Consider the following 24,188-nt stretch of genomic DNA (forward strand, 5'->3'; position numbering starts at 1 on the left):
CGTTCATACGGACGGCCAGACAGCCAGGAATTCGGGCATGGCAAGATCGACTCGGATAGTGATCCTGATCAAGAATATATAATTTATAGAATCAGAACGCTTCCTTCTACCTGTTACATACTTTCTGACAAACCATTTTACTCTACGAGTAATGTTATAAAAATGAATGTGAAGTCCCACAAAAATTATGCTTGCTCTCTGTTTAAGTCAAAGTTTAAAAGTACCGATTCAGCTACGTTCGGTTTCTACGCTATAAATGGTTTATGTGAAAAAATCAAAATTGTAGTACTTTAGCCACGAATTGGACAAAAGTTTCTAAGCTAAGGGTATTACCCTATAGGTAAAATCCCTTCAGCTTTTGTGTAATATTCCTGGAATCATAATAATTGTTTTCGTCGGAAAGTATGTAACAGGCAGAAGGAAGCGTTTCCGACCCCATAAAGTATATATATTCTTGATCAGGATCACTAGCCGAGTCGATCTAGCCATGCCCGTCTGTCCGTCTGTCTGTCCGGATGAACGCTGAGATCTCGGAAACTATGGGAGCTAGGCTATTGAGATTTGGCGTGCAGATTCCTGAGCTTCTTACGCAGCGCAAGTTTGTTTCAGTAGAGTTCCACGCCCACTCTAACGCCCACAAACCGCCCAAAACTGTGGCTCCTACAGTTTTGATGCTAGAATAAACTGAAATGTAATGTTCTCATCAATACCTATCGATTGACCCAAAAAAAAGTTTGCCACGCCCACCCTAACGCCCATAATCCGCCCACAAACTTCAAAAAATCGTAAATATGAACGTGGATATCTCGGAAACTATCAAAGATAGAGAATTGGGATTTCAGATTTAGATTCCTGAGCTTCTTACGCAGAGCAAGTTTGTTACGCGAACATGCCACGCCCACTCTTACGCCCACAAACCGCGAAAACCTGTGACGCCCACAATTTGTATGCTAGATAAAAAATTTTAACTGAAATGTATTGGTCTCGTCAATACCTATCGATTGGTCCAAAAAAAATTTGCCACACCCACTCTAACGCCCATAACGCTTAAATCTGTATACCGCCGGTAGGTGGCGCATTTTAATCTCGCTTTGCTACTTGAATATCTCTATTTAGCTGAGTAACGGGTATCTGATAGTCGAGGTACTCGACTATAGCGTTCTTCCTTGTTATTTAATTTAATCGATTTGTGCTGTGTCGTGTTGAGAAATGTTGGCACGCGCCCAACTCTACACCCAAATATCTTGGAAAACTAGAACTCGTTTTTGGAAATTTCACAAAGTTCAATTTTATGTTCCTCTGTAACAAATTGCATTTAGACAATTTTAGGAAGGGCATCGTTATTAGGAATTTTTTTAAAGTACCTTTTCAACGACATAAAGCACATGTATGTACAATGTACATTGTACGTAGCTTTGGTCGTTTAGAAACTTTGGGCGTTTTAAATTTGGCTATTTTTTAGTTATTGTCGCTTTACTAGCTGGTTTTTCCAAACTAACTGTTAGAACTTATATTATCAAGCTGTTTAACACCATTTAATTGTTTCCAAGAAATGGATAAGCACAACATAATTCAAGTGTTGTGTGTCAAAAGTTGAAGTATCTCAAGCACTATACAGTTAAAAGTTTAAACAGAAATCATTAGAGCCAATTTTGAGAAATAAATAAAAAAAGCTTAAAAAATCGGATACAACAATTTTTGTCATATTTTTTAAACTATGGTATTTAGACAAATCACATTAAAATGGCGTATTTCAAAATATATTTTCCGCAACATATAGCACAAGTCTGTAGCTTTAGTAGTTCAAAAGTTACGACCTTAATTTAGCTATTTATTGCTGTATTTCGTCAAACTAGCGGGTATTTCCAGAAGTGGTACACCACTTAGTATTTTTAGTTCTATAGAACTAAAGTTTTTTATATTAAGCTGTTTAGCATCATCTAAAAAACGATTTGGGACATTGTGACAAACAAAATTAAATATTCATATGCATATATGCCCATTGACCCCACCAGATAAAATTATATAATTTGTAATCTAATATTTTTATTTAATTAATAAAGTTTTACTTTTTTCCTATTAAAATGCGCTTTGGAGGGTACCAACTCTATCCCAATCAGACCATTCATTCAAAAGATATGCCATTTTATATTTTATTTAGTGGATCATAGAACACATTCGACACAAAGTAGCTTAAGGCCACAGTAGCGATATCTGCAATAAAAAGCATAGGTTTTAGGTAATTTATCAATTGCCTTTTAACCTGAGAATATATAAATAAAACATTCGAAACAAAAGTTGATATCCGAATTTTTTTATGTTGAAGGTGCGATTGTCACTAGTTTTTTATCTCGTTAAGAAATTTTTTTATTTTATTTTTATTTTTAATCCCGATTTTTGGTGGATTTTAAAATTGTTTTTGGCTTATGATTTCTTCATTTATAAACTGATTGAGAATTTTTAACTATTCCAATTGTAAGTAATTAATTACTTTCAAAAATAGTTATCTTAACATAAAATCTTTCAGACAAAAGTAGGCTACAATAGTTTTACAAATTTGTTTCAATGTGTTGTTTATAATTTTCAACTGAGTCTAGCATCTGGCACACCTATACTACCAAGCCAAACTCTATAAAGTTAAGACTTTACATCAAATACATTGATTATTTTAGTTTGCTTATAAATTACCATGCCGCAGTGACGTATTTAATTTAATTAATAACTTTACCAATTTTATAGGTACGATTTACTGTAAACAAATCATTAACTATATTTTATGGGTGAGATAACTTTAAAAATCGTTAGTTATCTAAAATCCATGGATTGGGTTCATTCTACCCTTTTTATACCCTTGCAGAGGGGTGAAACTTTCCTAAAAGTCGTATTTCTATTGCAGGTAGTATATATCCATTGGAATGATCAAAAAATTGTTTTTAAGCGTAAAAAATTAAACCCTTGTTGTTTTTTGACATATTAACTTCCACTCTTAGGAATATCATTCTTTTACTATTTCAGAATTCAATTAAAATTTAAGTCAAACCGGACGACTTCATCATATAGCTGCTATAGGAACGATCGGGTTATTAATGTCAAAACAATACAAATACCTTTATATTTCGTTTTTGGTAAGCATACACGGTAGTAATTTGAACTTTTATAATTACTGTTTAGTTTAGTTAGTGGAAAGCTCTGTACATACAATACTCCCAACGGAACGACCTGCAAGGGTATAAAAACTTCGGCGTGCAGCAGTTAGCTTCCTTTCTTGTTTATAGTTACTTTGCAATTTTTATAGTACGTATTACGTAAAAGTAACTATTTGATGGGTAAAATTGACAATTCTGAGGTTTTTTTTATTTTTTTTATATAATAATAATAATCATATACAATGTGTATATGTATGTATGAATTAAAAGATTAATAATAACATGGTAAGTGGAAAAAAAAAAAATCGTGTGCGGTTTTCTAAGTGGCTTTTTAATACAACTGAGCTACGACAACGAAAGCACGTGCAACTATGTACAATGTATAAACAGTGGTGCTCATATACTTAAGCCACAAGACTTCAACCAAGAGTTTAAACGAAAATTAAGAAAGTTTTAATTTCACAGCTCCAATTTTTTGTGTCACATTAGTTCTTTATGTCAGTGTTCTAATAGAAGAAAAACCAAGTTATAAAAATATATATTCAACGAAAAACGTTAAAGATCTGAGACCATCTCTAAAATGTCCTGCTCACATACTTAAGCCACCTGGAAAAAATGGTTGAAAAAGTTAAAATTTGCCCAATATTCCTTAAACTTTTAATAAATTTTCTTTAATATTGAGTGGGATGACCTTTCTGCCTAAGAAGAGCGAAGCAACGCTTTGACATTGAGTCCACACGACGTGCGCACTGTTGATGGGTGATTTTCTTCCACTCTTCTTTTTCGCTGTCAGGTTACGCTCAGTTATTGATTCAGCTTCCACTCGGTTCCTAGCGTATAGGGGGCAGATGAAGAACGCGTGTTCCGCGTCCTCGATGCTTCCTGTGCCGCATTGGTCGCAGCAGGGGTTTGGCTCGTGCTTAAAGCTATGCAGGTATTCTTTGAAGCATCCGTGCCCGGAGATCATCTGCGTGAGGTAAAATTCTACCTGTCCGTGCCTTCTCTGCAGCCAAGGGGTTAGACTGGGAAATAGCCTGTGCGTCCACCGCCCTGTGGTCGCATTGTTTCACCTCCTTTGCCATGCCTCAATCGTAATACTGCGCTGGGTCCTGCTTCCTGTGCTTCCCTTTCTTCGTTCTGCCGCCAGTAGTTCTATCAGTATGGTACCGGCTGCCACTAGCGCGGCTTCCTCAGATACCGTGCAGAAGCTGCTTGAGATGCGTTGTGCGCAGCGTCTGTAGACAGCTTTCCATATGGGCGCGGCGTACAGAATAGTAGAGATTACCACTGTGGCTATGATCCTTCTGCTGTGCTTTGGTCCTTGAGTATTGACCAACATCCTTGAGGTACTCCTTCTGTCACCTGGTACTCATGATCTCCGACGTCGGAGGAATATGTGAGCATTCTGTCCTTGAAATAGTCCGCTACGAGGTCGGTCAGGTAGTTTGAGATTCCGATGCGATGAAGCGGTTGCAGAACAAGGTTCCAGTTGGCAAGGTTAAAGGCATTTTTGACATCCAGGGTGCAGACGAGGCAGTACTCTTTTGATTGATTCTTCTTCGATCGCGTTAGCAACCAATTGGGTGACCGATTGGATCGCGTCAATGGTGCTTCTTTTTCTCCGGAAGCCAAACTGGTGGTCCGATAACGCTCTGAGTTCGTCGAGTTGTGTTTTCGAGTTGGGTGCCGATTATGCGCTGGAATAAGATACCCGTTGTATCTAGCATACATAGGGGTCTGTATGAGGATGCGTCGTCGTTCAACTTGCTAGGTTTTGGGATGAGCACCAATCTTTATCGGGGGTCGGCTGCCTGTTGAGCTTACCCATGTGCTTCGCAAGGCTCCTGGAAGCATCTGGCCTTGCTAGCTTTGATCGCGTTCTTCAGCGCCTTTCTCTTGGCTCTATAGGTTGACTCGCTTAGCTACTGGTTCCCGCTTCCTCTGCTTCTGTAACACCTGCGCCGGACAATTCGGAGGTAAGTATCACCAATCGTTCTTTGTGCTTGCCTTATTGCTTTATTGCTTGTGTTGGTGGTCGGAGTGATTTTTTCATGCTTGCCGTTAAAAGCTTACTGCTTTTCAAAGCTAGTCAAGTTATCGGCAGAAATAATAGGACCAATCCACTTGGACTGTAACTGGAAAAGCGGTCCATAGATGGAGCCCATCGTTCCGCCCACCCGCACACGCCAGGCGTCGCACTAGTACGTTTCCGGCCGAAGTGTTCGGCTGTGGTGAGTTTACGCGGTGCGAAGTTGTGCGGCAGACGCTTCGGCTGGAAATACATTCTAAACGGCGCTGCACAGTCCGCGCTCTTCATTCGGTGGAAAAGCAAGCTCTCGTCTCGGTCTTGTGGGGTGCTCGAGTCACCCACATACACTCGTCCGGCGGAAAAAAGCCTAAAACGGTCGATTGTAAAATGATCTGCTAGTTTTATTCCCAAACGCAAACGAACCGAGGCTTTGGTGAAGGCCCTGATGAACTAGTACATCTGGCCAAGTGAACTCAACTCTCCGGCTGATTCCTTAGATGTTTTCCAAGGCAACGATTTCTTCTGTATCTGTTTTCCGCTAAATCCAACTACCGCCTGTAATTAACGGGTCCAAAAATCCGTGGAGAGTAAACCTCGAGCAGCACCACCAGGACCCTGTGAAAATGGTAAATGTTGATTATGAAATGGGCTGCAAGGTGCAGGCCTAATCCGCTGAGCCCTGTTTATCCCCATTCTTTGGCTTAATGCAAATTGCAAGTCAATTGTCAGCACTCGTCCTTGTTGAGCGAATGAGGCACACATAGCAGCGCCTTGCTTCGTCGTGCTTTGTTGTCTTGCGCCTCTGAAGAAAAACACGAGCGTGTATGATGTAAGCCGAGCCACACAGCCACCAAGTCTCTCCTGCCGCTCGCACTTTCTCCTTGTCTGTTTAGTTAGCACAGTCATTTATTTTTATAACATGACGCCGTCATCGTGGGTTTTCACCATCCCCTCCTCGGCCCGCCCGCGAAGGCAACAACAGCATCAGCATTAACAACGTCGGTAACTAACGGCAAAAGTCAAGCGAAAAACACTGCGCCATCCCGCTCTTGCAACCTTACCCAACAGCACGTGGGAGTGGGGGAGACTGTGGCGGTGGCAAGGGAGGAGGCGTAACTGTAAATCGATATTTTGCGGCATGACCGAGTGGCCTAAAAGGGGGGCACTGGACTTACGGACTGGTGTGGTGGCTTTGGTTTCGTTAGTTTTTCAGTCAGACAGACGCCGCGGAGGTTTCGCATCCCGCACCCACCACGATGCTATCGCTGTGTCCCAGGGTCGTTCGCATTTTTTTGGTAGAAGTCCCCACAACCTATCTCCTGAGAGAGATAGAGAGAGAGAGACACCATCGGTCTGGCAATTGCTTCAATTTCGCGCTGTTATCACACCACCACCAGCAAGAGCCACAAAGTACGCCAGAACTGTCAATAACAAAGCATTTTTGCTCACGCTCAAACACAGGCGTCTCATCTGTGGTTGCTGGTACTTCAGAACTGTCACAATTAAAGGCACTGGGAGTTGAAGGTGATGTTACGGGGTAGACACTCAGTTATGACTGGATGGGATCTGAAACTAATCCACAAGCCACGAAAATTGGGACTTTGTGTCTATCTCACTGCTGATTACTCGACGACTACACAGGTCGACAAAATCCGGATTACTTTTTTGTCCAAAACTAATCGCCACAAAATCTGAAACTATTTTCTTTCCATTTTTAAAAATTTTTTCATCACGTCAGTTCTTAGAAAAATGTGATCGAAAATAAAACCGAAAGCTTAAGTAAAAAATTCACTGTAGTGAAAATTTTCCAGAGTCACTCAAATAAATGTACGACCGTGGTTGAGTTTTCACTTCCAAAGGATTTACACGTGTTCAAATTTCCCCAACCTTTACCGAACTTACTTTTGAAAATGCCCTCTGTTAGCTTCCGAAAAATTAAAATATAAACTTTTCGTGAAGCATTCGGCTGGCGAAGTTTAATCAGCCAACATAAAAAGTAATTGTTTAAAAATACTTCGCGACAGCTTTATTTGCAAAAGATGATTGTATTACATTCATTGTTGTTTAATGATGATTACACTAGCTTACAAAATAATATTTTGAAACTTTCCCAAGAAGGACGATGGTAGTTCCTGGTAGAGTTTAACCCCTTAACAAGATTCATGTTATTTCCTTAGTCAGTGTTGTGAAACTGAAAACTTATCCATTTCAAATATTTTTGACTACTTTTTCGTGATATAGGGGTCCAACTCTACCAGGAACTACCATCATCCTTTTTGGGGCAGTTTGTCTATAAGCTAATGTTATCGCATATTTAATTATTTATTTTGTGGTTGCACTTTAAAAACCGGTTAATTCTAACCTTTACAATTTTTGAAGTTGCACCCCCCGTTTACTGAAATCAATTTTTGGCTAAAATGGGCAAGGGTTGTCATGGTACGCATAAAAAAAGGAATTTGTTAAGATGAGATCTAAATATTCTCTATTGTGTTCGTTTTACTTTGGTTAGAAAGAGTTTAATAGTTTACAGCCAAAATGCTACAAGAAGGATTATGGTAGTTCCAGGTTTAGTTGGACCCCTAGATCACAAAACAGAAGTCAAAAATATTTTAAATGAATAAGTTTTCTGTTTACAACACTGCATAACAAAATAACAAGAACCTCCTTAGGTTGGTCAATACTGAGGTTAAAATTTTTATTATGAGGCAAGAAATATATATAGCAACCCTCGAATAAAAAAGCGTTTTGCAGCATTCACCGCAGCATTGCAAAATTTATTGGAATTTACAATGCTATAAAACATATATTAAAACTCCTCTCCCATAGCACGAATTTTAATTCTTTAAGATTAGAAAAAAAATTTGGTAGTGCCAGAAATGATTACAGAAATAAAAATCATATACAAATTACGATAATTTTTATTTCTGTTTTATTAAGACGCTAGGGAACATATTTGTAACGAATACTTTCTCTAGGTATAAAAAAACAGCTTTGATAGGAAATGCAAGCCTATTACTTTTATTTTCCCTAGTTAAAAGTGGTTTGGGTAGGCAACCGGATCGGCTGTGTCTGCAGCTTGTCGGTAGAAATATGAAACCAAGCTTAAGCTGCAACAGAATTGTAGCAAAGGCCAGCCACCCAAACAAAGCCATATAGTCTTTTACTTAAAGTTCAATGGTAGCCTGGGTCTGCCATAGGTGCTTAACTGTGGTACACCCTCCATACCATAGTTTTTATAAGCACCTTGTCAAGTTAATCCAAGCAGAGACTTTGGTCTCTTTTGGTAAAAATGAAGTTTAAAGGTGTTTACCAAGATCTTATATCTTTCATTCGGTAAAATGGATTACCAAATTTGCATACGACGCCCTTAACGGGTAAACAAAAACACCTCCTCTCAAGGTAAAAGTGGTGGCGATATCACGAAATATCATAAATCAAATAATATTTACCATATCTTTATCAAATTTTTGACGAACATTATTTAAGTGTACATTTGACTAAATAAATGTAATTTTTCTCTTTAGTAGAAGCGCCTGAAGAGCAGGAGTCTGTGGTTTTAGTGGCTCAGATGGGTTTCGGGGCAGAAAATATTGATTTATAATTGTTTTCCCACTGAACATTGAAGGTTTTTATAATAATTATTATGATTCCAGGAATATTAAACAAAAGCTGAAGGGATTTTACCTATAGGGTAATACCCTTAGCTTAGAAACTTTTGTCCAATTCGTGGCTAAAGTACTACAATTTTGATTTTTTCACATAAACCATTTATAGCGTAGAAACCGAACGTAGCTGAATCGGTACTTTTAAACTTTGACTTAAACAGAGAGCAAGCATAATTTTTGTGGGACTTCACATTCATTTTTATAACATTACTCGTAGAGTAAAATGGTTCGTCAGAAAGTATGTAACAGGTAGAAGGAAGCGTTCTGATTCTATAAATTATATATTCTTGATCAGGATCACTATCCGAGTCGATCTTGCCATGCCCGAATTCCTGGCTGTCTGGCCGTCCGTATGAACGCTGAGACCTCGGAAACAATAAAAGCTAGAAAGTTGCGATTCGGCATGTATTTTTATACCCGTTACTCGTAGAGTAAAAGGGTATACTAGATTCGTCGGAAAGTATGTAACAGGCAGAAGGAAGCGTTTCCGACCCCATAAAGTATATATATTCTTGATCAGGATCACTAGCCGAGTCGATCTAGCCATGTCCGTCTGTCCGTCTGTCCGTCTGTCCGGATGAACGCTGAGATCTCGGAAACTATGGGAGCTAGGCTATTGAGATTTGGCGTGCAGATTCCTGAGCTTCCTACGCAGCGCAAGTTTGTTTCAGTAGACTGCCACGCCCACTCTAACGCCCACAAACCGCCCAAAACTGTGGCTCCTACAGTTTTGATGCTAGAATAAACTGAAATGTAATGCTCTCATCAATACCTATCGATTGACCCAAAAAAAAGTTTGCCACGCCCACTTGAACGCCCACAAACCGCAAAACCCTGTGACGCCCACAATTTTCATGCTAGATCAAAACGTTTAATTGAAATGTATTGGTCTCGTCAATACCTATCGATTGATCCAAAAAAAATTTTGCCACGCCCACTCTAACGCCCATAACGTTTAAATCTGTATACCGCCGGTAGGTGGCGCATTTTAATCTCGCTTTGCTGCTTGCATATCTCCATTTAGCTGAGTAACGGGTATCTGATAGTCGAGGTACTCGACTATAGCGTTCTCCCTTGTTTCTAATTAAAAGAGCATTTTTTCTAAAGTCAATGAAATTTTCATTTACACAAGAAAGCGTTAGCAAATGGTTAGCATAAACAAGAATAGACCTAAGAACAAGAACAAATTTTCTTATATCTAGAAATTCTTTTCTGTAAAATAGAAAGTCTAGAAATAAAAAAAAAACTATTGGCCTAACCCCTAACATGATTTTTACCCTAAAAATATTTTTTTTAAATATAAATATTTTCTGAAAATTAGAAATGATTTCTGGAAAATATAAATATTTGTTTTTGCATGATCTGGCGATCCGAAATATTCAATTTTAGAACTGGTCAAATTTACTTGGTTACTTTATTTTGTTGATGTTTATACCCGTTACTCGTAGAGTAAAAGGGTATACTAGATTCGGCGGAAATCATGTAATAGGTAGAAGGAAGCGCTTACGACCCCATAAAGTATATATATTCTTGATCAGGATCACTAGCCGAGTCGATCTAGCCATGTCCGTCCGTCCATCTGTCAGTCTGACCGTCTGTCCGTATGAATGCTGAGATCTCGGAAACTACAAAAGCTGGAAAGTTGGGATTTGGCATGTAAATTCTTCAGCTTCTTGCGCAGCGCAAGTTTGTTTCGTCAGTGCCACGCCCACTAGAACGCCCACAAACCGCCCAAAACTGTGGCTCCTACAGTTTTAATGCTAGAATACAAATTTTAGCTGAAATGTATATTACTCGTCATTACCTACCGATTGACCTAAAAAAAAGTTTGCCACGCACACTTTGACGCCCACAAACCGCCCACAAACTTACAAAAATCGTAAGTATGAACGCTGATATCTCGGAAACTGTCAAAGATAGAGAATTGAGATTTCAGATTTAGATTCCGTAGTCTTGTACGTAGCGCAAGTTTTTTTACGTGAATATGCAACGCCCACAAACCGCTTAAACCTGTTGCGCCCACAATTTTCATGCCAGAAAAAAACTGAAAAATGTCTTAGTCTCGTCAATACCTATCGATTGGCCCAAAAAAAGTTTTCCATGCCTAACGTTTCCTAAAAACTTTTTACTTAATCTGACCCCTAGTGGGTATCCGAGCCGGGGTCCTCTTAAATCAGAGGCAGACGCCTCACCCATTGGGCCACCGCACCATGTAACGCATGAGCGAGTACGTTGAAGTTATGAGTAACATATCGTACTTTCGCGTGGAAGACCCCGAATCGATTCTCACCGCGGATAACTAAGAATTGTTTTTTTTGGGAGATAAACACTTAACATTTCTTTGAAATAACCAATTTTAAGGGCATATATGACCTAAAATGTTCAATATTGTAGTAAATCGATTCAGTTCATTTTTCTTGAAATATATTTTTCTTTAAATGAGCAATACAAATTTTATTTTGCTAGGTCCAATATCAATAAATATCAGACATAGTCAGGGGAGTCACAGAAACCGGCGACGGATTTGGGGACGGTTGGTTTGAAAACCAACCCATAAAAACCGTAGGTGTCACAGAAATTCGAGCGATTTCCTTTTTTCGGAAAAATTACCGAAAAATGAACATACACTAAATATCGAATATTGAATAGCTATCGAATTTTATTTGACATATTTTGACCATTTTGCAATACGTTTTAAACTTAATTTTTGCTATTTTTGCACAATTTAAAAGACAATACTTGTTTAAAGCGCATATAAATAAAAGAAAAAAATGAAAAATTTGAATTGCCCGCCAGAGTACATACTGCAGCCCTGAACAGGTCCTTTGGCAATGTCGATATTTTCGCGAATGAATCGCAAGACTATAGCGTCTTTTGCTGCTGACCTATGTTTACCCCTGAAAACTAGTAAAACTTATTAGTTTAAATTAATAACAAACAAAAATTGTTTACTTTTACTTACATGTTTTCTTCTTCTTCATAGCCGGCTTCTTATCCGACAAAAAATAGCACATTTTTTACGACAGTGCTGTACTCTTTCTGCAAAGGCGGCATGATTTTATAATTTTTCTCAATAACTACAACTTCTTTTAACATGGAACTTTTTTGTTTCAGCAGAGTGCCACGCCCACTCTAACGCCCACAAACCGCCCAAAACTGTGGCTCCTACAGTTTTGATGCTAGAATAAACTGAAATGTAATGTTCTCATCAATACCTATCGATTGACCCAAAAAGAAATTTGCCACGCCCACTCTAACGTCCACAAACCGCGAAAACCTGTGACGCCCAAAATTTTTATGCTAGATAAAAAATTTTAACTGAAATGTATTGGTCTCAACAATACCCATCGATTGGTCCAAAAAAAAATTTGCCACGCCCTCTCTAACGCCCATAACGCTTAAATCTGTATACCGCCGGTAGTTGGCGCATTTTAATCTCGCTTTGCTGCTTGCATATCTCCATTTCCCTTTGGTCCCTTTAGCTGAGTAACGGGTATCTGACAGTCGAGGTACTCGACTATAGCGTTCTTCCTTGTTTTTAGCTAATTTTTTCAAGACGGCTTATAAAATGCTTATCCTTAAATATAACCCAAAGTAAATATAAAAATTGTAGTATGCAGATAGTTCACAGATTTCATTAGTGTTGTCTTAAATAAAGTATTCTTGGCAAGCATTTGTAAGTTGGTTTATTTTATCAAAACGTCTGTCAAAATACGGGGGATTTTGAAACCGTCAAAAATGACGTCTGTGACACCGAGATTTGTTTTTCGGGGGAAATTTGGTTGGAAGGGATTTCTGTGACACCCCCGATTATGTCGTTTAAGATTTATGATTTGTTAAAAATTGCTACTTTCGGAGGCTCCCACTTCAACGTTTATTGAATAATCGACCTAACTACATTTTTTTTTGTTATCTCTTTAGATTTTTATAATCAGATTATTTAAAAAAATTGTTTGTACATTATTGTTTTTTATTTTGTTTAATGTTCATTTGACATATTCTGATATCATCACAAAAATATGCTACATTTATATTTGTATAATAAATTTTAGTTATCATCCGAAGGAAGTTCAAGAAATGCAGCTTACCTTTAGGCATACTTAAGTCCTCCCTTAAGCGCTCTGCCGGGCATTTCGTCTCTGCGCTGTAATGTCCTTTCCGCAAGGAAACTGTATAGATTTCGAAAGTGACATCAACGGTTAGCGTATCTGTATCAATCACATGGAATCCCACATGAACATCAACGTGGCGCTCACAACATTTGTCAATAAAGAAAACGAAAAATGGCATTAGATTCGCTTGCTTTTAAGCTCAGCTCGCAAGCGGCATTGAAACAGAAGCTGACAGTCTGTCTATTCTAGTGATCATGATCTTTCTGTCAAACGTTGTGGGCGCCACTTTGACCGTTTATATAAAGGAATGAGGAAATAACAGGGTCGGAACAGTCCATTGATCTAAAGAACAGGTCTGACATCGTTGATATGCGCTCACACTTACTGGTATGGTTTATCCGATCATTTTTGTAAAATTTGTTTTTAGCCTCACACCTACCGGTAAAATACTGGTTCAAATTACATCTGCTCCACGAACCAATATCTTATATAAAGTAGCGGTCATTAGGTACCACGGATATGCATCTATATAAAGAAGGGCTGTCTGTAAAGCATATTTTTCCAATTTTAGATAATTTATTCCATGTTTCGAGTTAATAACTATTAAAATAATTTTTAATTTGTAAAGGAGCTCGGATTTTAAGCCCGTTCTTCTGGCAGTATTTCCAGTGTTGGTGTTGCCATACCCGCCGGGCTTTGGCTGGCTAACCCTTAGGCTCAGCTTTTCTCAAAATTGTTTTTGAGTATAAGCCTTTCTGGAATTAAATTCCAGTTTGTCTTCCTCTGACCTTTTTTTATCGGATCTGTCTAATTATATTCAGCCTGTACGATATTTTTAGGCACATTTCAAAAATCCGAATATTGGCATGCAATGGGCTTATGCCGAAGCTAAGTGCATATTTTATTGGCACAAAAAGACGACCCTCAAATTGGCTTTACATTAAAATCCTTGCGACAAATGGGGCACGTTTGCATGGATTTTGTGCCTGTTAAAACGTTTAGAGCTTTTTCGTCTATTAATGTAAGAGATAGCACAAATTTTACTGAAGTATTGGTATTTTCAATGATCGTTTGGAACAGTTGTAGACTGGAAATTTCCTTTTCCAAATTATTGTACTCCGATAAAATCAATTCTATACTTTTCTTCACGAACTGTAACTTTATCGGCCTACAAAATTTTTCGGGCTGAGCCGATTTGTTCCAAATTATTTCACCAGATGGTCTTAGAACAATTCTAAGAGGAATAAGAGTTGTTTCGAAGAAATTTTCATCCTTTCCGGGTCCATTCAAAAATTTTTGATTGTAAGCAGAATGTCCGCTGCTACCGTCGAACCCATAGGAAAATATAGTCTGCAAGTCAAGTGAATTGTTGCCTAAACTTATTATTAAGTCTGAAAATAAAGTTAAATGCAGTTGGTTTGTGTGACTCACTAAAGCTTGTATGTAGATTAACTTCAGCTCTGTCTTCGGAAATGTTCACAGTCTCTGCGGACGGACGGCGTTTACGTTTAGCCTCTCTTAAAGTATTATTAGAAGGCCAGATGTCGGCACCAGATTCCTTGTGCTTTAGAAAACGAATTATTTTAAACAAAGCCAAGCCTTAATCGGCACTTTTTTTAAAAGTTTCCTTTCTAATTCCGGTCTTTTAGAAATATTTTTCAGTGCTGAACTAAGATTCTTATCCCCAGACCTCTTTGCAGCATAAGTCCCAGCTTCAAAAAACTTATGTGAATCATTATTATGCTTGACACTTATGTTTGAAATTTCTCAGCGCTGCGACCGGCTTAGCTGTTATTAAGCGGGGTTTCTTAAAACTGCGACGTGATGGAAAATTTGCTTAGTTTGGGGTCGTAATCTAGATGTAAAGCCTTTTAAGATAGACCTCTCGACCTGTGCCATTACTTACGTTACCTGGCTTAAACTAGGATTAATCGCTGCTAAAATAGCCGTTTCTTTCGTTGTGCTTAAGGGCGCAAACTTTCTTTAGGTTCTGTATGGAAAACATTGCAGAAAATCCGTGAAGTAGTTTTAACTCAGTAGAGTAACTTTTGGTCACGGTTAATAAACTTTTAAAATAACAAAACACACTTATCAGGCAAATAGATAAATATTTAAACAAAGCCAAAAAAACTACGTGTACAGCTGTTCATATTGGTAAACTATTACTTCATAGCTTAAATCCGATTTTAATTGCATGGAATTGACTTAGCTGCAAGGGGATATGAACTTTGGCTAGCCGAACCTAGCAACCTTTCTTGTTTTAACAGCACTAAGGCAAGTCCCTACTTTACAGATTGTACGTCGCCGATCCCGCCGCGCCCGTATGTGGAACATGGGGCTGCTTTTCTTAATCTACTATTGCGTCAGCATCTACTCCGCCAAAGGAGACGTAAAAGAGGGACAGTCCATGCCGCTGGACGTGGGCGGTCTGGCCGAGGACACCGGCGACGCAGAGGCTAATGGAGAGGAAACCGCAGAGGGCAACACAGAGGGCAAGTCCGTCTTGGAAACCACACCGGCTTTTGAGGTGAGCAGTAAAGGTTTCAAAAGCTGCTTATCACTTATGAATTTATTCCTTCCTGGTAGGCCCAGGCGACCACGCAATCCACTCCTATACACGTCGCCGTTCCTACCTGGCGTCCCAAGCGGGACAACTGCACGCCTCCGGCCATCGAGCAGTTCCCAGAGCCGCTGATGAACAAGTGGGCGCGGCAGCACGGCGGCCTCATCCTGCACATCCTGGTGGCCGTCTTCACATTTTTCGGCCTCGCCATAGTGTGTGACGAGTACTTTGTGGCCAGTTTAGATCGGCTGTGCGAGGGTGAGCTTGAAAGCAGGGACTTTTACATACATCTTGAAGAAGTTTTAAATAGTGTACCGTAAAGAAAGTGCATAGTCTTTTACTTAAAGGTGTTTATACCAGGAACCGAAAATAATAGTTATTTTATTATTTTTGATCAAGAAATCATACACAACAAGAAAGAACGCTATAGTCGAGTACCTCGACTATCAGATACCCGTTACTCAGCTAAATGGAGATATGCAAGCAGCAAAGCGAGATTAAAATGCGCCACCTACCGGCGGTAGACAGATTTAAGCGTTATGGGCGTTAGAGTGGGCGTGGCAAATTTATTTTTGGATAAATCGATAGGTATTGACGACACCAATACATTTCAGTTAAAATTTTTTATGTAGCATGCAAATTGTGGGCGTCACAGGTTTTCGCGGTTTGTGGGCGTTTAAGTGGGCGGGGCAATTTTTTTTTTTGGGTCAATCGATAGGTATTGATAAGAACAATACATTTCAGTTAAAATTTTCTATCTAGCATCAAAACTGTAGGAGTTACAGTTTTGGGCGGTTTGTGGGCGTTAGAGTGGGCGTGGCAGTCTACTGAAACAAACTTGCGCTGCGTAAGAAGCTCAGGAATCTGTACGCCAAATCTCAATAGCCTAGCTCTCATAGTTTCCGAGATCTCAGCGTTCATCCGGACAGACAGACGGACAGACGGACAGACAGACAGACGGACAGACGGACATGGCTAGATCGACTCGGCTAGTGATCCTGATCAAGAATATATATACTTTATGGGGTCGGAAACGCTTCCTTCTGCCTGTTACATACTTTCCGACGAATCTAGTATACCCTTTTACTCTACGAGTAACGGGTATAAAAATTCACAAAACCAACTCAACCCCGCAGTGCCCTAACAATTATTGTCTTTTTGGAATGGTAGTAAAGGAACTGTTATTTTCAGACTTTTATATAAAAGTCTTAAAATATTAGTTATATGTCGACTGAAAAATAAGACTCTTCCCGTAACTTTTATTCTGTGACTTTTAAATTAAGTCTTCTCATAGCTGGACTGAAAAAATAAAAGTCTAAGTAACTGTTATGAGAAGACTCTTAATAAAAAGTCATCAAATAATTTTTATTTGGTGACCGAAAATAGAAAAGTTAAATATTTATGATTTTCTGTAGTTTTAATTCGGTTAGAATTTATGTTCCTAAGAATGCATTTTGTACTTATACGCATGAATCCTTCGATGCAATGCGACCCCGAGTTCTTCAGAGCAAGAGAAGCCAATATTGACAACGGTAACAAATTTGTTAGTGCTGGCTATTTAAAGCCATCCAATACACGAAACTGCGAATTCTTCAGGACAAGAGGAACCACTATTGAGCATGGTTACAATTTTGTTAGTGCTGGCCATTTAAAGCCATAAACTAATTCCCAAAAATATGAATTCTCTAGTTCTTCAGAATAAATTTGTTAGTGCTGGCCATTTAAAGCCATCCATGAATTCCCAAAAATATGAATCCGCGAATTCTTTAGGACAAGAAGTGCCAACCGAATTCAAACAGACGAGCTCTCTGTGATATCCCGTTGGTAGCAAATATTTAAGACTTAGACATTTTGATCATTAAACAAGGAAGAACGCTATAGTCGAGTACCTCGACTATCAGATACCCGTTACTCAGCTGGAGGGACGAAAGGGAAATGGAGATATGCAAGCAGCAAAGCAGCAAATGGAGATATGCAAGCAGCAAAGCGAGATTAAAATGCACCACCTACCGGCGGTAGACAGATTTAAGCGTTATGGGCGTTAGAGTGGGCGTGGCAAATTTGTGTTTGGATCAATCGATAGGTATTGACGACACCAATACATTTCAGTTAAAATTTTTTATCTAGCATGCAAATTGTGGACTTCACAGGTTTTCGCAGTTTGTGGGCGTTTAAGTGGGCGTGGCAAACTTTTTTTTAGGTCAATCGATATGTATTGATGAGAACAATACATTTCAGTTAAAATCTATCTAGCATCAAAACTTTAGGAGTTACAGTTTTGGGCGGTTTGTGGGCGTTGGAGTGGGCGTAGCAGTTTACTGAAACAAACTTGCGCTGCGTAAGAAGCTCAGGAATCTGTACGCCAAATCTCAATAGCCTAGCTCTCATAGTTTCCGAGATCTCAGCGTTCCTCCGGACAGACAGACGGACAGACAGACATGGCTAGATCGACTCGGCTAGTGATCCTGATCAAGAATATATATACTTTATGGGGTCGGAAACGCTTCCTTCTGCCTGTTACATACTTTCCGACGAATCTAGTATACCCTTTTACTCTACGAGTAACGGGTATAAATACATTTTAGTTAAAATTGTTATTCTAGCATCAAAACTGTAGGAGCCACAGTTTTGGGCGGCTTGTGGGCGTTAGAGTGGGCGTGGCACTCGAACAGACGGACAGACGGACATGGCTAAATCGACTCGGCTAGTGATCCTGATCAAGAATATGTATACTTTATGGGGTCAAAAACGATTCCTTCTCCTGTTACATACTTTCCGACGAATCTAGTATACCCTTTTACTCTACGAGTAACGGGTATAAAAAGGTTGGAATTTGCCCAGCCCTTCGTTTGTAGTCAAATAGCTTTTATCCAACTAAATTAGCGAACTATTTGTATACGCTTGCAGAGGGTTCACTGATTTCAATCAGAAGTTAGGATATAGTTGTCCGTTCCGGCTCGTTCCGACTTATATACTACCTGCAATATAAATAAGACTTTTGGGAAGGTTTCATCCCGACTTTAGTTAAGTAGTTTGTGGTAAACATAAACGGTAAATTATTTGAAATGGAACATAGTTTTTTGTTTTCTAAAAAATCGGAAAGCTCTGTACAAACGTACATACAATGCTTTTACGGAAACGACCTATAAGGGTCAAAGCTAGCCTCCTTTCTTGTTTATAGTAAATATACATATATAAAATTTATAAAATGGTAAAAAAAAAAATGTATAGTACGTCACAGTAGCATAGTAATTTATATGTAAAATATAAATAAAGTAGTTATAACCGTTACTCGTAGAGAAAATGGGTATAATATATTTAACATTGTTTGTAACATGTAAAAGCAATCGTTTCCAACGTTTTTGTTCTGGTACTGTTTTCCCGACATTAAATCGGTTTGTTTTCGATTAACGGTTCTTGTTTTATTTCCTGTACCTTCAGTACGATATTATAGTTTCCTAGAGTCTGGTGCATTCTAAGCACAACTAATTCTGATTATTTTGTAGAGCTAAAACTTTCGCCAGATGTGGCGGGAGCTACGTTTATGGCTGCCGGAAGCTCAGCACCTGAGTTGGCCACTGTGGTAATAGGAGTGTTTTTTGCCAAGGATGACATCGGCATAAGCGGAGTCATAGGTTCCGCCGTGTTTAACATTATGTTTGTGATCTCCGTCTGCGCCCTGTGCTCGGGCACCGTCTGCCAACTGAACTGGTGGCCCCTGGTGCGAGACTGCTTCTTCTACTGTGTCTCTATCCTAGTTATGCTGATAATCATTTTCAACGACGTCATATCCTGCGTAAGTTTGAAGAAACAGGAAGCGATCTTATCTAACCCTTCGCCTATTTTAGTTTGAGTCAGTAGTGATGCTTCTCTGCTACGTAGGATATTGTGTAGCTCTTCACTTCAACACAGAGCTGGAACGGTGGGCGCTAGGTCTGAACCTACCCTTCAAGCTTCCCAGCAAGGAGGAACAGTCGGCTCTGGTGACGTACAAAAACGTCCCCGAAAGCTCATACACCCAAGAAAGTGCTGCACAGGCCCAGGGACAGCAAGCACCAAAAGACAACGAGAGCAGACATGTGGAGCCGCAGAACGACTACCAGAACTACAGCGATCCCAATGCCAGCTGGGACCCGAACGCCGCCTGGGGAGAAGAAAGCCAGCCGAACCCAGTGGCCAATCCACCGCCGGTTGATGACTGGGGCATGGGACAGGTCGGCAAGGAGAACATGGGCTACCACGCCGACCAGCCCGAGTCCGTGATCACCGGAGAGGCGGCATCGGCGGCGACGACTGCCAAAAGTGGTGGCCAGGTGATACCCACCCAGGCCGCTCCGGCCGTAGGAGGTGACTACTATAAGTCAACTGACAAGCAGCGGGAGCCACGGCGCGATCCTCTTCTCCGGCCAACGGAGGGAGGGCTGCCAGCCCTGGTTGCCTGGTACGTGGTTTACCCAATCCACTTCCTCTGCAAGAAGACAATGCCCGACTGCCGGCAGGATCAGTACCGGAACTGGTACCCATTCACTTTCCTGATGTCCATGGTGTGGATATCGTTCTACTCCTACTTCATGGTGTGGATGATCACAGTAATAGGGTCCACGCTGGCCATCCCGGACACAGTGATGGGTCTGACGTTTGTGGCCGCTGGCGTGTCCGTCCCGGATGCCCTAAGCTCAATAGCCGTTATCAAAGAGGGCTTCGGCGACATGGCCGTGTCGAACGCAATTGGCTCAAATGTCTTTGATATACTAGTGTGCTTAGGTCTTCCCTGGTTTATACAAACGGCCATCATTAAGCCCGGCTCGCACGTCAACGTTATATCAAAGGGTATGTACTAGACCCGATGTTCCCATATCTGCGTGTCTATCTATCTCGTAGTGCTCGTCAAACGTGCAAAGTGTGGTATGCCCGGCATGAGTGTCCTAGCAGTTCTCCTAGCCAAAGTAGTAACACTAATCCCGTTCAAGTCTAATCCCTGAGTACTCTTTTTCTCTTTCCTCCTCTGCCTTTCCTCCCCGTATCGATTTCCAGGACTAGCCTACTCCACGCTGTCACTCTTCTCCACCGTTGTCTTCTTGATCCTCTCCACGCACCTGAACGGCTGGAAGCTGGACAAGCGACTGGGCATTATCCTTATGGTCTGGTACTTGTTCTTTATTACGCTGGCGTCGCTCTACGAATTGAATGTCTTTGGCTACATGAACCCACCCGAGTGCCCCAGTGAGTATGCTCCGAGGATGCGAATGTAAGACCTTCTCTATCTGGACTGTTCCATTTCAGGCACTTACTAATAACCCGAAGATGTCAGCAACGCACGTATAGTCGGATTACCAGCACCAAGTACCGTATACATATAGACATATGTACATGTAGAGTTGTTCATAGCCTCAACTAAAACATAAAATGCAAGAACTGGAAGGAACGTTCACCTAACTTTAATTAAAGGACAAATTTAATACTCAGAACGCGTTTTACATGGATTTTTACATTGCACCAGAAGAAAGTGGAGTCGATAAACCAAATAATAAAGTATATAAATGTACATTTATACTATATTTATTCATATGTATTTAAATAACACTTAGGAAACTAGCAACCAATATTGAAGTGCTTCTTTCTAAATTGAGAAACTATTACTCACATAAATTTATTTCTACTACTCATCGTTCAGCCAGTTAAGATAAAATTATAAGACCGCCATAAATTTAAATAAAGCTTAAGCATAGCCGTAATCGTCTTCATAATTTCATGATAAATTCCTAAACATTTGCATTTGCGCTTTTAATTTAAAGTAAAACAAGGTCGCACTGAGACCCCTATAACAGATTTCCACGTATTTAAAACATTATTTAAATTTTTATCAACGCTCAGACCTGTTTTCTAGTCATCATGGTAAGCTAAAAGTACGGTTCAATCCTAGAAATTGTATGAAATTTATATTATATGGCGACGAGAAAACGGTATTTTAAATGTTTGATTTCTGTAAAATGTGTTGTAATATGTTATCACTTCTTATAAAAATATTATTTAGGGCTAAAAATAGGTTTCGCAATTCAGAGAGAAGTACACATACATATGTAATAAAAAAAAGTATATATAAAGCAGAAAAGCAACTGTAGATAGGGAGATATATATATGTAACTAAAAATACAGAGAGCAACAACAAATGAGTTAATGTTGCACACAACAGTCAAATAGATGTGCGATTATATTGTTTTATTTATTCGCTTACATTTATGTATATACTTTTGTATCACATCGCTTTAGTTATAGATCTTAATTTTACGAAATCTTGTAAAAGCTCCGCAAACTAAAACATAGAATACTAGTGGAAATTACTCATGAGCTAGGTTTTGACCCAGAGAATGAATATTTTGAGACAGGCCAAAAGAGTCTTAACTGTGGAACAAGGACAACGAATTTTGTTACATTATTGTTGTTGTTTTATATTTAACTAAATTTAAAGGCGATGATTTAACGATACCCCACGAAAAACGTCCTAATTGATACAAAACAACATTAAAGTGCAAAGAAATTTATCACAGCGGCAATTAATCGTGTCAATTTATTGTAAATAACATCCAGTTATAGAATATATATTTATAAGTATATATTCTATGGAACGCATATTAAACACTTCAAGTCAATTTGTGCTCATAACCAACCCCGTTCCAGCTTTAACACTACTTTTTAAAGCCAGGAGTACTTTTTAAGACTTTATTTTTTATCTATAATTACCAAAATGTAATTCATTTTTGTTCAAACCCAGTTTCTATAATATTTTAGAGACCAGTGTAAACTCCTTTACTAGCAGAAGAGTTGTGAAGGGGATGCTGGTGCTCATTACACAGAATCCTAATAACACGTTAGCTAAGAGAAAATCCTAAGACAAAAAGTATACATGTAGTATACATACTCAAATGTACACTTACCAATACTAATCATACTAAATTAGTGAGCAATGCTTAAAGACCGCGCTCAAATCATAGTCAAATAAATACGAACTTATATACATCCACATATTTACACAAAGTTAACATACATATATGTACGAATGCCGATTCAAGGATAATGTTTAAATATTTTTGAAGATATGAACCTATGCCCGGAACATTGACTTCTATAGCACCAGTTTAGAAAATAAAATCGTCAAAATGCTACAAGAAGGCTACCTTGGTTTTCCGGTAACCTTAAGCTCCCTGATAAAAAAAATAGCACTAAAATTTGTTTGCATGGTGTCAATTTATGTAGGTGTAAAAAACTTTTTAAGCCTGTTTTCGAGTCTTTTTAATTCGTTCATCAAAGATTACCGTTAACAGAAAACACATTACCGATTTCCAAACGTTTAAAAATTCATACAAAATCAGTTTACTGATGGATTGTAGAGACAATTAGATTTTGTCTTTGCCAACAGTACCTATCTTCAAGTATAAGCAATCAAACGGCGACGCCAAAAAGTACCTATATATTCTCCTAATCAGGTCAGATCTCGGAAACTATAAAAGTTACAAATTTTTTAGTAGGCATGCAGATTCTTAGAAACCAAAACTGTGGCGCCCACATTTTTGTAGATTAACATTTAAAAGAATTATTATTCTGATCCGCTTGTCAATAAGTACCGGCACGCCGAAAATGGTTAAAATCGGGCAATTAGTTATTGAGTTAAGTTAAGTAATGATTAAACGCCCGTACGTAGCAAGAACATCGTCAATAACGTCACAGCCAGTAAAAAAAAAAGAAAAGTGTAAAAATTTAAACAAGATAAAATAAAAAGTCAAGGCACTCGACAATAGCGCTCTTTCTTGATAAACTTTGTCGGCCTATAGCATTGTTATTAGCTACTGAAACTACATATATGTTGTGTATAGTTGAAGAGCGTTTTGTTACCAGTAAAATCTTTCATGGCCGAAATCGGCTTATCAGAACTCGAGATAAAAACAAATAAAGAACGTTATAGTCGAGTGTCTCGACTACCCCATACCTGCTCTCAGCTACAGAGAGCGCAAGAGAAATTAAGATCTGCAAGCTGCAAAGCAACTTTTTCCGAGGTTGCAGGGCGCTACCTAGGGGCGATTACAATATTTGGTCATAAATTCTTAATTAACGGTCCAATTTAAACCACTTGTGGGTAGGTATTGATAAGCAAAACGAAATCAAATTACCGCTTTTAGAAAAAAAAGGGTTATGGGCGTTTGTAGTTTTCGAGATCTCAGCGTTCATAAGGATGGTCAAAAAGGCTGACGCGGATGTCTAATGGCTATGAGCAATGATATAGATACTGCTTAGGATGGAAAACGCTTCCTTAGAACTGTTACATACTTTTTGACGAATACAATAAATCCTTTTACTCTAAGATTAACAGGAATTTATAAAAACAGGCTAAAAATGTGGTTTACACTTACCAAAAAAGTAGATCACGGAGCTTATCCTTATCCGAAAACCAAAGTAACTAACTGTCTAGCATTTTGACGGTTTTATTTTGTAATCTAGTATAATAAATGTAAACCAACTTCCAGAAACGAATTAGTCACAACATAAACAGCACCGTTAAAAAAATAGTAATACTACCGTTCTTCAACTTTTAATGTCCATTGTTGTCTCAATATACCACTAGATATTATAATTTGTTGTACTACTATATTGTCTATATGTAATTTCAAATTATCCTCT

The 24,188-nt window shown here is 39.0% G+C and overlaps 1 protein-coding gene across 1 annotated transcript; it reads left to right on the forward strand.

Annotated features, from left to right (window-relative positions):
* Positions 1–5,434: 5,434 nt before the first annotated feature.
* LOC108011639 (probable sodium/potassium/calcium exchanger CG1090) lies at positions 5,435–22,538 on the forward strand. The gene is made up of 7 exons (XM_017076827.4): positions 5,435–5,801; positions 15,246–15,479; positions 15,539–15,773; positions 19,022–19,311; positions 19,364–20,345; positions 20,550–20,738; positions 20,799–22,538. Exons 1-7 carry the CDS (start codon positions 5,799–5,801, stop codon positions 20,807–20,809), a joined length of 1,944 nt encoding a protein of 647 aa, XP_016932316.3. The 5' UTR covers positions 5,435–5,798; the 3' UTR covers positions 20,810–22,538.
* Positions 22,539–24,188: the final 1,650 nt, after the last annotated feature.

Source organism: Drosophila suzukii, chromosome 3, assembly GCF_043229965.1.
Source record: "Drosophila suzukii chromosome 3, CBGP_Dsuzu_IsoJpt1.0, whole genome shotgun sequence".
Taxonomy (NCBI): domain Eukaryota; kingdom Metazoa; phylum Arthropoda; class Insecta; order Diptera; family Drosophilidae; genus Drosophila; species Drosophila suzukii.

Bases quoted from the DNA above. Each gene is read 5' to 3' on its own strand.
- LOC108011639 (XM_017076827.4), top strand. The intron at 19,312-19,363 runs GTAAGTTTGAAG...CGCCTATTTTAG, and splicing joins TCAACGACGTCATATCCTGC to TTTGAGTCAGTAGTGATGCT. The intron at 20,346-20,549 runs GTATGTACTAGA...ATCGATTTCCAG, and splicing joins CGTCAACGTTATATCAAAGG to GACTAGCCTACTCCACGCTG.